This window comes from Bison bison, unplaced genomic scaffold (genome assembly GCF_000754665.1).
Source record: "Bison bison bison isolate TAMUID 2011002044 unplaced genomic scaffold, Bison_UMD1.0 scf7180017864160, whole genome shotgun sequence".
Taxonomy (NCBI): Eukaryota; Metazoa; Chordata; class Mammalia; order Artiodactyla; family Bovidae; genus Bison; species Bison bison.
The window spans coordinates 6747555-6762677 of NW_011494732.1; the positions used below are offsets into that span (position 1 = coordinate 6747555).

Sequence of the window (15123 nt, forward strand, 5' to 3'; positions counted from 1 at the left end):
ACTATTCTCTTTCACTTTCATCAAAAGGCTTTTCAGTTCCTCTTCACTTTCTGCCATAAGGGTGGTGTCATCTGCATATCTGAGGTTATTGATATTTCTCCTGGCAATCTTGATTCCAGCTTGTGCTTCTTCCAGCCCAGTGTTTCTCATGATGTACTCTGCATATAAGTTAAATAAGCAGGGTGACAATATACAGACTTGACGTACTCCTTTTCCTATTTGGAACCAGTCTGTTGTTCCATGTCCAGTTCTAACTGTTGCTTCCTGACCTGCACATAGGTTTCTCAAGAGGCTGGTCAAGTGGTCTGGTATTCCCATCTCTTTCAGAATTTTCCACAGTTTATTGTGATGCACACAGTCAAAGGCTTTGGCATAGTCAATAAAGCAGAAATAGATGTTTTTCTGGAACTCTCTTGCTTTTTCCATGATCCAGTGGATGTTGGCAATTTGATCTCTGGTTCCTCTGCCTTTTCTAAAACCAGCTTGAACATCAGGAAGTTCATGGTTCACGTATTGCTGAAGCCTGGCTTGGAGGATTTTGAGCATTACTTTACTAGCGTGTGAAATGAGTGCAATTGTGCAGTAGTTTGAGCATTCTTTGGCATTGCCTTTCTTTGGGATTGGAATGAAAAAGGACCTTTTCCAGTCCTGTGGCCATTGCTGAGTTTTCCAAATTTGCTGGCATATTGAGTGCAGCACTTTCACATCATCATCTTTCAGGATCTGAAATAGCTCAACTGGAATTCCATCATCCCCACTAGCTTTGTTCGTAGTGATGCTTTCTAAGGCCCACTTGACTTCACATTCCAGGATGTCTGGCTCTAGGTAAGTGATCATACCATCATGATTATCTGGGTCATGAAGACCTTTTTTGTACAGTTCTTCTGTCAAATATGTCAGAAGTACCCCCAAAAACAAACAGCCCAATTAAAAAATGGACAGAAGATCTGAATAGACATTTTTCTAAAGAAGCCATACAGATGGCCAACAGGCACATGAAAAGATGCTCAACATCACTAATATCAAGGAAATGCAAATTAAAACCACAGGGAGATATCACCTCACACCTGTCAGAATGGCTATCATTGAAAAGACCTCAAATAACAAATGCTGGCAAGGATGTGGAGGAAAGGGAACCTTTGCACACTGTTGGTGGGAATATAAATTGGTGCAGCCACTATGGGAACAGTATGGAGGTTTCTCAAAAAAACTAAAAATAGACCTACCATATGATCCAGCACTTTCACTCCTGGGTCTGTATCTGAAGGAAATGAAAACACTAATTCAAAAAGGTACATGCACCTCAATGTTCATAGCAGCATTATTTATAATAGCCAAGATACGGAAGTAACCTAAATGTCCATCAGCAGAAGAATGGATAAAAAAGATGTGGTACACACACACACACACACACACACACACACACACACACAGGAATACTATGCACCCATAAAAAAAGAATGACATTTTCGCCACGGATGGACTTGGAGGGCATTATGGTTAATAATATGTCAGACAGAGAAAGAGAAATGCTATATGATATCACTTATATGTGGAATATAAAAAATACAACAAACTAGTGAATATAACAAAAAAGAAACAGACTCACAGAGAACAAACTAGTGGTTACCAGTGGGGAGAGCAAAGGGGAGAGGGGCAATACCGGGGTAGGGGGACTGAGATGCAAACCACTATGCAATAAATAAACAAGCTCTCAGGATGCACTGTGCAGCACAGGGAATACAGCCAGCATTTTATCATAAGTCAAGTCTACCCTTTAACAATGTGAATCACTATATTATACACCTAAAACATATAATATATCAACTTTATCTCAATTTTTTAAAAACGGCAGAACTGACACTATACCATTTCTGAGAAAAAATCACAGAGGGCCATCGCGTTTGCACCTTCTTTGCTGGAACACTAGCTTCTGGAACAAAACGTTCCATGACTCTAAGGCCACCATGCTGCATGGAAACCCTAACCACTTAGAGAAGCCACATGACGGCAGTCTGATCTCATCAACAGCCACAACTAAGATAAATCTTCTTGTCATTCAGTTCAGGCAGATATGAGGGTCAAGAAACCTCCAGATAATTCCAGCTCCAACCATTTGCATCTTCCCAGCTAAGGCCTCTGACCTTGTGGAACACAGTCAAGCCATTCCCACCATGCCCTGCCTAAATTCCTGACTCCCAGAATCCATGAGCAAAATGCAATTACTGTTGCTTTATGCCAATGGATAACTGGCCAATGGATAACTCAGCACCCGTCTGAACTACTATGTGAGAAAGGAAGAAGCTATCTCATTTAAACCACTTTATTAGGGGATCTCTTTGCTACAGCAGCATAGCTTATACCCTAAAGCACATACTTTTGATTTTTTTTTAATATATCAACAGTATCAGAATATAGATATGATTTCACAACCTTCTTTTCTCACTCAATAATATGTCTTATAGATCTATCCACATAAGAATACATAGATAGGGACTTCCCTGGTGGTCCGGTGGCTAAGACTCCACACCCTCAACACAGAGGGCCCAGGTTTGATCCGGGGTCAGGGAACTAGATCCCACAAGCCACAACTAAGAGTTCACATGCCGCAACGAAGATCAAAGATCCCGCGTGCCACAACTGAGACTGGCAGAGCCAAATTAATTAATTGAAAAGAAGAAGAAAAAAAGAAGACTATACAGATGTGCTTCATTTTTAGTCCTGTTCAGTCCTTCATACTATGAACAGACAACAGTTTATTTAGCCATTTTCCTATCACTAGGTTGTTTCCAGTCTCTGACAATAACCAACAATGCAACAATGATTAATATCCTTGCACTGTCTCCTTGGGCACACACACAAGTGTCTCTGGGGAAGAGACGTGGAATTGCTGGGTCATGGCGTACAGGCTTGTTTTTACTTTTAACCTGTCTTGGCAAACTGCCCACAGAGTGGCTGGGCCAATTTATGCTCCCACCCACAGCAAACAACAGCTGCCCACACTCACCAACACTCAGCGTATCCCCACTGACTTTCTTAAAGGCGCTTCCTAATGCCTCCATGGGCTTCCCAGGTGGTGTAATGGTAAAAGAACCCACCTGCCAACGCAGGTAGACGTAAGAGATGCAGCTTCGATCCCTGGGTCCGGAAGATCCCCGAAGAAGGAAATGGCAACCCATTCCAGTATTTTTGCCTGGAGCATCCCATGGACAAAGGAGCCTGGCAGGCTACAGTCCATAGGGTTGCACAGAGTCAGACACGGCTGAAGCTACTTAGCACACGTGCATGCAATGCTCCATACTTCACCTAATGCTGAAGCTCCAGTACTTTGGCCACCTGATGTGAAGAGCCGTCTCACTGGAAAAGACCCTGATACTGGGAAAGACTGAAGGCAGGAGAAGAAGGGGGCAACAGAGGATGAGATGGTTGGATGGCATCACCGACTCAATGAATATGAGTTTCAGCAAACTCTGGGAGATAGTGAAGGACAGGGAAGCCTGGCGTACTATAGTCCATGGGGACTTGCAAAGAGTCAGACACGACTTAGCGACTAAACAACAATAATGCTCCACTGGTGGTATTTTCTGCCCACTCTTAAAACATCAGACTGGAGTCCATGGCCCTTCTCATAATTGTGTCCCCAGGCACATACAGTCATTCCTGACTCCTAACAGTTCTCTGTCATTGGCTAGGGCCACTTCCTAAGGGAGATCTGATACTGGAGACCACACTTCCTGTCCACCCTGTCCTCGGCTCCAGGCTCAGGATTTGTCAGCCTCGAGGACAATGTGAAGTGGCAACAAGGCCCTTAGTGTGACACGCTCTCTGTTCCCAGGGCATTCCTCACCCACACCCAGCCTCTGCAGATTCCACCTTGTGTAGTCACACCAGCAGCAGGAAAGATTATCAACTCACTTCGTGGATTCTGTCCTTTTCCCAGACAGTTGTCTCTCAGTCTTTTTTCAACTGTGGTAAAATATATATAAAACTTACCATGTTAATCATTAAAATTTTTCTAATTGCAATAAAATACACACAAAACTTACCACCTTAACCATTTTATGTGTACAACTCAGTGACATCAAATATGTTCACATTATTTGCCATCCATCTCCAGAACTTTTTCATCATCTCAACTGAAACTCTGAACCCATCACCCAATAACTCAGTTTCCTGTTCCCCTCAGCCCCTGACAACCTCCACTCTCTTTTCTTATTCATTTTTGGCTACGCTGGGTCTTCACTGTTTTGAACAGGCTTTCTCTAATCGTGGCGAGCAGGGGCCACTCTCTGTTGCAGTGCTCAGGCTCCTCATTGCAATGGCCTCTCGTTATGGCGTGCAGGTTCTAGGCAAGTGGGCTTCCGCAGTTGCAGCTCGTGGGCTCAGTAGTTACAACTCGAGGGCTTAGTTACTCTGAGGCACGTGGGATCTTCCCAGAACAGAGATCAAACCCGTGTCTCCTGCATTGGCAAGCGGGTGCGTACCCACTGTGCCACCTGGGAAGTCCTCTACCATTCTTTCTACCTCTATGAATATGACTCCTCTAAGTACCTCATACAAGTTGACTCATACAGTATTTATATTTTTGTGCCTGACATTTAAACACAGCATAATGTCTTCAAGGTCCATCCACACTGCAGAACGTATCAGAAGTTCCTTCCTCTTTAAGGCTGAACAATACCCCACAGTATGTACATAGCACATTTTATCCACCCGTCTGTCGATGCACACCTGGGTTGCTTCCATCTTTTGGATATTGTGAATAATGTTACTATGAACATGGATGTATATATATTTGTTCGAGTCCTTGCTTTTAATTCTTTGGGGTATATACGTGTGTGTGTGTGTGTGTGTGTGTATTCAGAAGCAGAATTTCTGGATCATATGGTAATTAATCACACAGCTTAATTTTTTTTTTTAAAGAACTGCCATATCATTTTCCAGAGAGGCTGAAACATTTCACAACAGCTGTCTCTTGATGGGACTGTCTTTGTGGTGTTTCTGGGAGGGGGCGGGACAGGGGGAAGGAACACAATTCCTGTCTTCCCTCAGAGACCCTGTCCTCCACTCCTGAGGATGTCTCCAGAAGACCCTCAGCTGGACCTGTGCTTTGAGATGCTTTTTCCAGGAGTGAGCCACACGGAGGCAAGCCAACCCTGCCTTTCAACCAACCAGCCCCTATGGTCTTGAACGCAACTAGTCACCAGATGGAAGCCTTCTGTTGTTTCTGCCAGCTCGGCAGCTATTCCCTTTCTGGTTAATTCCCTGTAATTTCTTTGGAGATCCTCCCTCCCTGACACTGAGTCCATGAGATCTGTCTAGGAACAGAGTGGACCTTGCCCCAGGTTCCAAGGCAAATGACCCAGGCCTGGCCAATCAGAACATCACCCTCCTGACCCAGCTGGTTGACTCAGGGACGAGCATTCAAAACCAATCACACTCAGTTGTGGGACTTTTTTCATCAGAACTGTTGAAAAAAAGGGGAAAAAAAGAAACTTTTTTGCCACTCGTTTTGAAGATAGTAGGATATGAGCCCAGAGCTAATGGGGCTGCCATTAGCTGCCTGGGAATGAACCCAATTGAGAGGAAAACAGGATGGAGGGGTAAACTGAGCCCTGATGGTTTCATTTAAGCTCCTGGATCAGCTTATATCTGAAGGTGGTACACCTTTGAGGTCCTAAGTAATATAAGTGAACAAATGCCATTTTATTCTGTTTGGCTTTGCCAATTTGGGTTGAGTGTCTCCATTTAAGAGGCCAGTGTCAGGGACTTCCCTGGTGGTCCAGTGACTAAGACTTTGCACTAACAATGCAGGGGGTCCAGGTTCGATCCCCAGGCAGGGAACTAGACCCCATTTGCTGCAATTAAGAGTTCGCATGCCACAACTAAAGATCCCGCGTGCAGAAAGGAAGACAATATCCCACATGCCCCAACTAAGACCCGGTACAGTCAAATAAAATTAGCTAATTTAAAAATGAGGCAGGGGTCAGAATCTAGATTAATATGCCAAAGAACAGAGCCTCCCTTCTGGGAAAAGTTAACCATACCAGGTAAGAAGAGAAGCCATAAATCTTGGACTCATTACCAAGCTCTTGCCCTGGGCACTGTCATCGTAAAGGTGCCAAAAAACTTGGAGCCTGATGAATAAATCCTTCATCAAGCCAGTAACTAAACAGGCACTTTAAAATGCAGATCTCTGAACAACCATATTGGGTGTTTTTCTGCCAAAGCAAGAACCTAAACCATTATTAACAACTTTATTGGGTATAACTTACATGTCATAAAATTCTCATTTTAAGTGTACAATTAAGTGATTTTTATACATTTATCAAGTGGTGCAACTATTACCACGTCCAGTTTCAGAACTTTCCGTCACCCAATAAGATCTCTAGTGTTTATCCACACTCACTCCCCACTCTTCTTCCTCCCAGCTCCTGGCAACCACTAAGCCACCTTCGGACTCTATAGATTTGTCTTTTCCGGGCATTTCACATCAGAGGAATCATATAAGATGCAGTTTTGTGTCTGGTTCTTTCACAAAGAATCGTGTTTTTGAGGTGTATTTCTGTTGTGGCATGTATCCACTTTTTTATCACACCACAGCATTTATACCATATTTTGTTTACTCATCTACCAGTTGTTGGACATTTAAGTTATTTCCAGTCTTTGGCTATTACGAATAAGGCTGCTATGCACATTCGTGCACAAGTCTTGGTAGTAGATATATATTTCAACTTCTCTTGGTTAGATATCTAGGAATGAAACTGCTGGGTCATATGGTACATGTATGTTTGCCAACTCTCAAAGAAAATGCCAAAATACCAAACCACTATTTTTATTTCTAAACTTGGCAGCAGTGGGACTTTCCTGGTGGTCTAGTGGCTAAGACTCTGCACTCCCAATGCAAGGGGCCCACGGTTCAATCCCTGGTTGGGGAATTAGATACCACATGCTACAACTGAAAGACCCTGCATGCTGCAAGGAAGACTCCGCGCAGCCAAACATATAAATAAATCAATAAGAAACAGAATATAAAGTAAATAAAATAAAATAAACTTGGCAGAAGTGGACTGAAGCAAAAGAGCACACTCACCAAAAACTGGGAGTCCGGTGTCTGCACACAATGCAGGGAGTACCAGCTTATAAAGCACGCGACTGACTCCCACTTCAAGTTGCTACCTCCAAAAATAACCCCGAGTGCTGGGGGCACCGGAGCAGACAGGCAGCTGCGAAAGAAAGGACTCTGTTCTGCGGCTGAGAGCAAGTCCCAACCCCCAGCTGTCTAACTCAAGACCAAGCAAAGGAAAGAAAGACCCACTTGATAAAATACCTAAAGATAGAGCTTTGGGGTGGGGGGCGGGGAAGATAGTTACAAGGCAAACACTGCCAGGAAACAATCAAGTGCTGACTATATAAATGTAATAAAAATCCCCAAGAGAAAGTACAAGCATTGTACACTGCTCAGTTCTTCAGTAAATGAAATTTGCATGGTCGTAATCACATAAATGACTGAATCTTTTTTGAGGGGTTTGTTTTTTTAGCCACACCTCTCAGCATGTGGGATCTTAGCTCCCCAACCAGATGCTGAACCCGTGCCCCTGCAGTGGAAGCGCTGAGTCTTAACCACTGGACCATCAGGGAAGTCCCATTGAGCCTATTTTTATGAATAAGGCTTTTGGTACTGTTAGGTGACTTTCTGGTCTCCTGCTCATTTGACTATGAAATATTTCAGGCATATTGAAAAAGTCAGAAAATCCCATAATTAATAGAAAATAAACAACATTAATGCCCACATTTCTCACCCTCAGTTTAAGAACTAATAGTACACAAATTGTTGAAAGCCCCTACATATTCTTTCTACATAGCATTCCCATCCTCTACCCTCAACAAGAGGAACCCCTAGGCTGGTTATTTCCACCCCCAAGCCCACCCCAGATCAATCTTGTCTTCCTCTGTGCCTGAGAGGTTGACCCCTACGGACTGCATCTCCTGGGCTCCCTTGCCCTGCCTCCTACTTAGCCAACGGGGTGCCAGGACAGAAGACTGGGGGAAGGAGGAGAGGCAGACTGGGGTATTGGTTCCCCTGCCTTCTCCTCACTTTCCTAGGCTTTTGACACTACAGCTGCAGTCCTGCTGCTCTCCTTACCCTGCACTAGGCTCCGGTGACTGCCCCTTCCGTCTGTCCCTTAAGTATTGGGATGGTCCCAACTCCAGGGGCCTCGTTGTGTCCAGCTCTTGACGACCCCATGGACTGTAGCCCGCCAGGCTCCTCTGTCCATGGAATTCTCCAGGCAAGAATACTGGAGTGGGAAGCCATTCCCTTTTCTAGGGCATCTTTCTGACTCAGGGATTGAACCTGGGTCTCTCTCATTGCAGGCAGATTCTTTACTACCTGAGCCACCAGGGAAACCCCTTTAAACCCCTGTAAATAGCCTCGTCCTTAAACTCTTTTCAGAGAGATCCATACGGAAGAGTCATTTGCCTCTTGCTAGAGCCCTGCCCAAATCTCCATTCTACTGAATCTGACCCATATCACTCCCTTGCAAAAGTCTGTATTTGTACTGTATAGACACGTATCAGTAAGCAGAACATAAGTGTTGTATTGAATGCTTTAAATTATATTATACATGTTATACTATACGTACCTGCTTAGCAACTTTTCACTCAATGTTGCTTTTCTCTTTAAAACATTTACCCATGTTGATACATATGGTTCTAGTTTATTCATTCTCATCTTCATACCACACTCTATGGATGTTTGGTGGAATTATCCATCCTGATGGACAGTTAGGTTTCCAGATTTTAGCTGTTATAGAATGCTTATACACATTTCCTATTTGACTTTTTAACTATGTGGCTATGTATTACTTATAAAAATATAGGATAGATCAGAGACAGACGCTAACATTGGCACCATTAGCTAGGATGCCCATAGCTCCTTTCCCACATATCTGATTGGCATTCCTTTTATACCATGTACAGGAGACACAAACAGTTGAGTTTCCATTGAAGGATTTGGAGATCTGCCACCTCTCCTGTCCTCTGAGGCCACAAACTCTGCCCCAGTGGGAAGATGAGGTTAATGATTCCAGGTCCCAGCACGGCTGTGACACACCTGGAGATGCCCTCTTAACATAACTTGACTGAGTCACAACACCTGAGTCAATATGCATTGCAAGAATTGATGGCAATGAGACTTCCCTGGCGGGCCAGTGGTTGACTCTGTACTGTCACTACAGTGGGAATGGGTTTAATACCTGGTCGGGGAACTAAGCTCCCATATGGCATGGCCAAAAAAATTTACTAAATGTGCCAGAATGGAATCATGTGCCATTTTCAGACAGGGCTCTGGCCTAGGAGCACTGCAAGCTGGTGGATAGCCCAGTAGACTGCCAGAGTCATGGCCACCACAAAAATACGGTGGCTGATAGTTGGGGCTGGTGCTAAGTTTTCACGAGATTGCACTTCTATAGTTCTAAGGAACTGACTTCAGACAAAGATTTCTGAATGCTGAATACACTGAACGAAGACTCACTGGCAGTGGAAAGACTACAAAGATGACAAGCTGACTTCACCTAAACTGTATCAGTTCTACACTGGGAAAGATTCTGAGTCACGTGCCAGGATCAATTAGTAATGTCTGTTATAGGAACAGTAAGTGGAGGTATAGGCAAGTATGTCAGGCATTTGGGAGGCAGGTAACATAAAAATTAAGTGATTAGGCTTGACACTCAGACTGACTTCACGTCTAGAATCTGCCACTTCTTAGTTTCCTCAGTTGTGAAAGAGCTAGGGCATGAGATATAGGTAACAGGCCATGTACTGGTATTTTTAAATCAGCTTTATAGGTATAATTTACATACCAATTCACCAATTTTCAGGTGTACAATTTAATGAATTTTGGCAAATATATACAGTTGTGTAACCACCACCACAATGAGGATATAAAACAAAGGTTCCCTAACTTTGTTGGTTTACCACTGCCTTAGTGTCTCAATGAACTTTTCACAGAGTCCTTAGGCCAAATAATTGGAAGAAAAAGTGAAAGTGAAGTCATTCAGCTGTCTCCAACTCTTTGTGACCCCATGGACTGTAGCCTGCCAGGCTCCTCTGCCCATGGGGATTCTCTAGGCAAGAATACTGGAGTGGGTTGCCATTTCCTTCTCCAGGAGACCTTCCCGACCTAGGGATCGAACCTGGGTCTTCCGCATTGCAGGCAGAATCTTTACCCTCTGAGCCACTAAGGAAGCCAAATAATTGAAAAGTATCCATGTCCTAACAACTCAGTAGTCTCTTGGAAGAAATAAAAAAGAATACGCAGAAATTGCCAAGGGTATTTTTATTTCATTTTGAAGTAACCAAAATTATTTATGGATGTATATGCCTGTCAGGCTCAAACCTTAGGAATAGATTGGACACTGTCACCCTCATTTCTTGTTCTAAATTGATTTTCACATAGTACTTGATTTTAATCAGCACCAAAACCCCAACTTCACAAAGATATGACATCATTAAAAAGAATGTAGCATAATCTAATGTGCAGCTGTGAACTACTCCATTAGCAGTTTAAGTGGTACGTGACAGATGTCATTGTCTTTCTCTTGAAAATTTAAATTATCCCATAGTGCCCCTGTGAGCTTGCTGCAGCTCCTTGGAGGTGCCTTAACACAGTTGGTGAAACACAGATATAGACTGTTTCTACAATATTACTCCTAAAAAGATAGCTGTCTGGCATCCTTCTCTGTTTTTGTTTTTTCACTACCAGTACTTTGATTTTCCTTCATGGGACCACCCCTCTCCCACTGTTATTTCATGTGGTTTGAGCAGCAGTCATCCCAGTCCTGGGCAACAGGGGGGACATATTAACCAAGACCCAGCCAATCAGTGCCACAGGATCTGGTTAAGGGATAATCACATGACCCAGGTAGGGCCGATGAGAGTCAGCCCTGGGACTCCAGCTAGAATTACAGGGGAAAAGATGCTTGTTTCTGAGGTTTGCTAAGCTGGTAGATGTCAGCCTGGGGCTGTCAAAGCTCATCTTTGCCACAACATGGGAGAGATGGTTGAGAACAAAGCTGACAGAGGACACAGACACACGTGCACATGTAACATCACTGGAGAAGCTGGATCCAGCCCTGCCTGAAGCCATTTGCCACTGGACTTCCCAATACAGAAGCCAATAAACTATTTCGGTTTTTTGGCTTAAAGCTGGTTAATTGGATTTCTGCCACTTACAACTAAGAACCCTTACTAATGCTTCATGTTAAAGCACCATAGAAATAAAATTAGTCCCCACAAGTCCAAAACTTTCCTTCTAAAGCCAAAGGTCTCAGGATACTTTTGGAGCTCAACCCCAAAAATACCTGATGGAAACAGCGGGCCTGGGGTCAAATTCTGGCTCCACGAATTTCAAGTTACGTAACATCTCTCAGCCTCAGTCTCATCTATAAAGCCAGGTTGTTGTTTAGATTAAATGGAATAATCCATGTATCATACAATTAGTTCTTATTGTTGCTGCTATTACTGTCAGCCTTTGTTTGGTCGACAAAGAAACTCAAGTTCAGAGAGGCAGCTTGCTAAAGGTCAGATGCTAGACAGCAGCAGAATTCAGACCTGAACCCAAGAATTCTGATTCCCTTGTCCAGAGTTCTTTCCACACAACCCACTTCTAGGGGAAAAGAGGCCTAGAAAATAATGCAAGATGGGAGAGAAACAAGAGTACCCAGGGCACAGACCTGCCTTGGGCCGTGGTTAAGAGTACAGACTCTGGAGACTTCCCCAGCAGTCCAGTGGTTAAGACTCCACACTGCCAATGCAGGAGGCACCAGTTCAGTACCTAATGTGGGAACTACGATCCTGTGTAGTGCAAGGCATGGCCTAAATAAATAAAAAAAAATTTTTTTTTAAGAGTATAGATGTTGATGTTCACCTGCCTGGATTTGAATCCTGACTCTAGTACTTATACTTTGGGGTATATTTTTCACTCTGTAAGATGGGTATAACAGGCTCTATTTCAGAGGGTTTTAATTAAATAATACTGATCTTCCTGCTTCCAGCCTGGCCCCCTCATGTTTATTCTATACACAGCGGCCAAAGGAATACCTGTTTCATTGGTAATAAAAGCCAAAAATCTCTGTAATGTCCTGTCAGGCCCCTGCATTTCTGCGAGGTCAGGGTAAGGGAAAGGCCTCTTCGGGCCACCTCCTTCCTGGGTGCAGAGGGATGAGGTCAGGTTTCCAGAGAGGCAAGACAAGAAATGCTCATTAAATCACCTGCCACCACGTCTGTAAGTGACCTTCTGTGGTCACACCACAGGCCACAGGGCCAAACATGCGCCAGTCTCAGACTAATGCTCAATCAGCCAGCACACCCAAAACCCCAACCAGCCAAAACCAAAGTCCTCATAGCAACTCAGCCTTGCCCCTGAGTCCACGGAGGCCCTGGCAGATGTACATTACAGACAAAAGAACAAAGATCCTTTCCTCTAGAAAGTCCCAGAGATTTTGACATTTTAGGGGTTGGGAGAGGGGGGAAGTTCCAGAAATCTTTCAAATCCTTTTGGGTCTGAAATTAGATCTCCTCTTTCCTCCCTCCACTGGCAAAAGGGAAGGAGAGATAAAACACAGAGATATTATACATCATCCCAAGCAAGACAGAATCAGAGAGATATGAGCATGACACCCACAAATCCCAGATTCTGAAGCAGATACAGGTGAAGTAAGATAGACTGGGATTTTCTGGTGGGAGAAAAAGACCCTTCCTACCATTAACTTTTCTAGTTCCAATCAGCACCCCCGCCCAACGTATACCTGTTGTGACCTCCTTGCTCCCCGACAAATGTCTCATATTTGAAAGTTCACCCAACACACACATAATGACAACGTACACTCTACCTATTACATGCCTTTTTCCAGAGATGTTCATCTCAGGAGTTCAGAGTTCTCACGTGTATTATGGGGGGTGGGGGGAGGGATAAGAAGTCGGACCTAGTCCATTCCACTTGCCCCAGTGCTGAAGACCTGAGCAAGGGACATCATGGTTTCTACCCAGTCAGTTCTTCTACAATCCTTGCACCAGGGGACACAATCCAGGATTCATTTCCAATTCCTCTCTGTCCCCCACACACTTGAGCCCCAGAGACACCAAGTAAGAACATAACAACAAATCAAACGTCTCCTTTGCAACCTCTGTCTGCCAAGACTAGCTATCTAATTGCTGTTAATTGCATTAATTGTATAGCTCTGAAGAGTTAAGACTCTTCCTTCTAGCCGAAAGCAGGGTCAGGGAAAGGCATTATGAACAACAAAAGCTCCACACAGCAAAACTCTTCTCTCATGCCCGACCCTAATACCCTCCATGGGTCCACAGTTGGACATAACCGAGAGCCCAGCAGAACAAAGCGGCAAGAAGCAGCTGAGTGGGGACTTCCCTGGTGGTCCAGTGGTTAAGACTCCTCGCTCCCAATGCAAGAGGCCCGGGGTTCAGTTCCTGATCAGGGAACTAGATCCCACGAGCCACAACTAAACATCCCCCACATATTGCAATGAAGATTGAAGATCCTGAGTGCTGCAACTAAGACTTGGCACAGCCAAAATAAAGATAAATACTGAGAAAAAAAAAAAGTAGCTGACTCTTCTCCATGGCAGGAGAGCCAGAAAGGTCCCCTGGGAACCAGCTCTGGTACCTTACTCTCTGCTCACAGCTAAAACAGCACTCCTCTCCCTGCTTCGTCTCTCCAGCACCCCTTCTCTATTCTTCCAGACCTATGACCCATCTTCCCTCTAGATGGCTCTGGAAAGACCCATCACAGACACCCTTCCCCATCTCCCCTCCCTCCCCTACTCTGGACACAGTAAACGGCTAATTAAACTGCAGACAAGAGCTCCATGGACAAGCAAAATGTCACTGGTCCCAGCTGAGACTAGGCAGAAGTGGGCTGGGGGTGTTCCATGTGATTTCAGGCAAACAGAGCCCAACTCTGGAGAAAACAAACACAATCCGGTAGTTGGGGAGGGAACAGCCCCATCTCCCAAAAAAAGATCCAGGCATCTCTCTTAGCCAACTCCAAGATTTTCAGAGACCTCTCTAGTCACCAGGATAGGCAGCTGAGGCCTCTGCGAACCTCCTCTCAGGAACAACTCCTCCTGCCAGGGACCCCGCAGCGGCAATGCCAATGCTGTTCTTTCAAGGGGCCTCTCTTATACTCGACCTCACCCCACCCAGCATAAGGCTCTGGGCCAAAGCGTGAGGGCTGGGAGCAGCCTCTATCACTGGGAGGCAACCCAGCTGTCAGAAGTGACAGATGTCACCCACGACGCCAAACTTGGCCTGCAGCAACGTCAGAGGCGGGACACAGGAGCCCCAAAGGCTGAGGTCAGGGGTCTCTAACCCCTAAGCAAAGCCTGCGGGCTCAAGGTGAAGGGCTCCCAAGCACATCTCCCAAAATGGAGCGTCAGAGGAGAGGGCTGATCCGCCACAGCAAAAGGGGAGTGGAGCCGCCAAACCCTGGTGGGCGGCGGTGGGGTTAGGGGAGACCCCTGAGGAGGTAGGGACTGGGCTTTCTCTTTTGAGTCCCAGAACATACCTGGTCCCTCCGGCCTCCCCAACATGGACATGCCTGGAACTTCCCCTCAGAGGTCACAGATCAACTTTCTGCAGCGAAGGAGGCGCGCGCAGCAAAGAGCCGGTGAGAAGGCGGGGGGTGCTGGGGTAGCTGTGGGGGCTTCCACCCAGCGCCCTAAGTGGATGAAAAAGTGAAGTCCTGGGAGATGGGAGGGGGCTGGCCCACGCAGACCACCGGCAACAACCCCTCGCCTCCGCCGCAGGGCCTGGCCCGGGCCTTGATGGTTCCCACGGCCGGGGCTGGGAGAAGCAGGAAAGGAAATACCCGGCACTTCAGGTAGCAGTTTCGGGACCAGGTGGTCCGGTCCTACCTGCAGTTCCTGAAATTCTCCCTCCAGCTCATGCCACTCGCGCTCGCAACGCTCCAGCTGGCCAGACATGGTGCAGTGGTGGTAGGCGGCGGCTAATCCCGCAGCGTGGCGCGGCAAGCCACCCGCACCCCACGCGTGTCCGCCGGCCAGCCGCCTTCCCAGGGACCAGCTGTTCCTGCGCAGCCCGAGC

At 45.6% G+C, this 15123-nt stretch overlaps 1 protein-coding gene across 2 annotated transcripts in view; it reads right to left on the minus strand.

Moving 5' to 3' along the window:
- TMEM120B (transmembrane protein 120B) overlaps positions 1-15117 on the minus strand; it is a 42597-nt gene extending 27480 nt beyond the window's left edge. The window contains exons 1-2 of one of the 2 annotated variants that reach the window (XM_010841338.1): positions 14934-14979; positions 1227-1261 (exon numbers count right to left, since the gene is read on the minus strand). In XM_010841338.1, the coding sequence (XP_010839640.1) occupies positions 1227-1229 (3 nt within the window). In that variant the 5' untranslated portion in view covers positions 1230-1261; positions 14934-14979. Of the gene's footprint in view, positions 1-1226; positions 1262-14933 lie in introns of both variants that reach the window. The other variant, XM_010841337.1, reaches the window with a different exon arrangement.
- Positions 15118-15123: the final 6 nt, after the last annotated feature.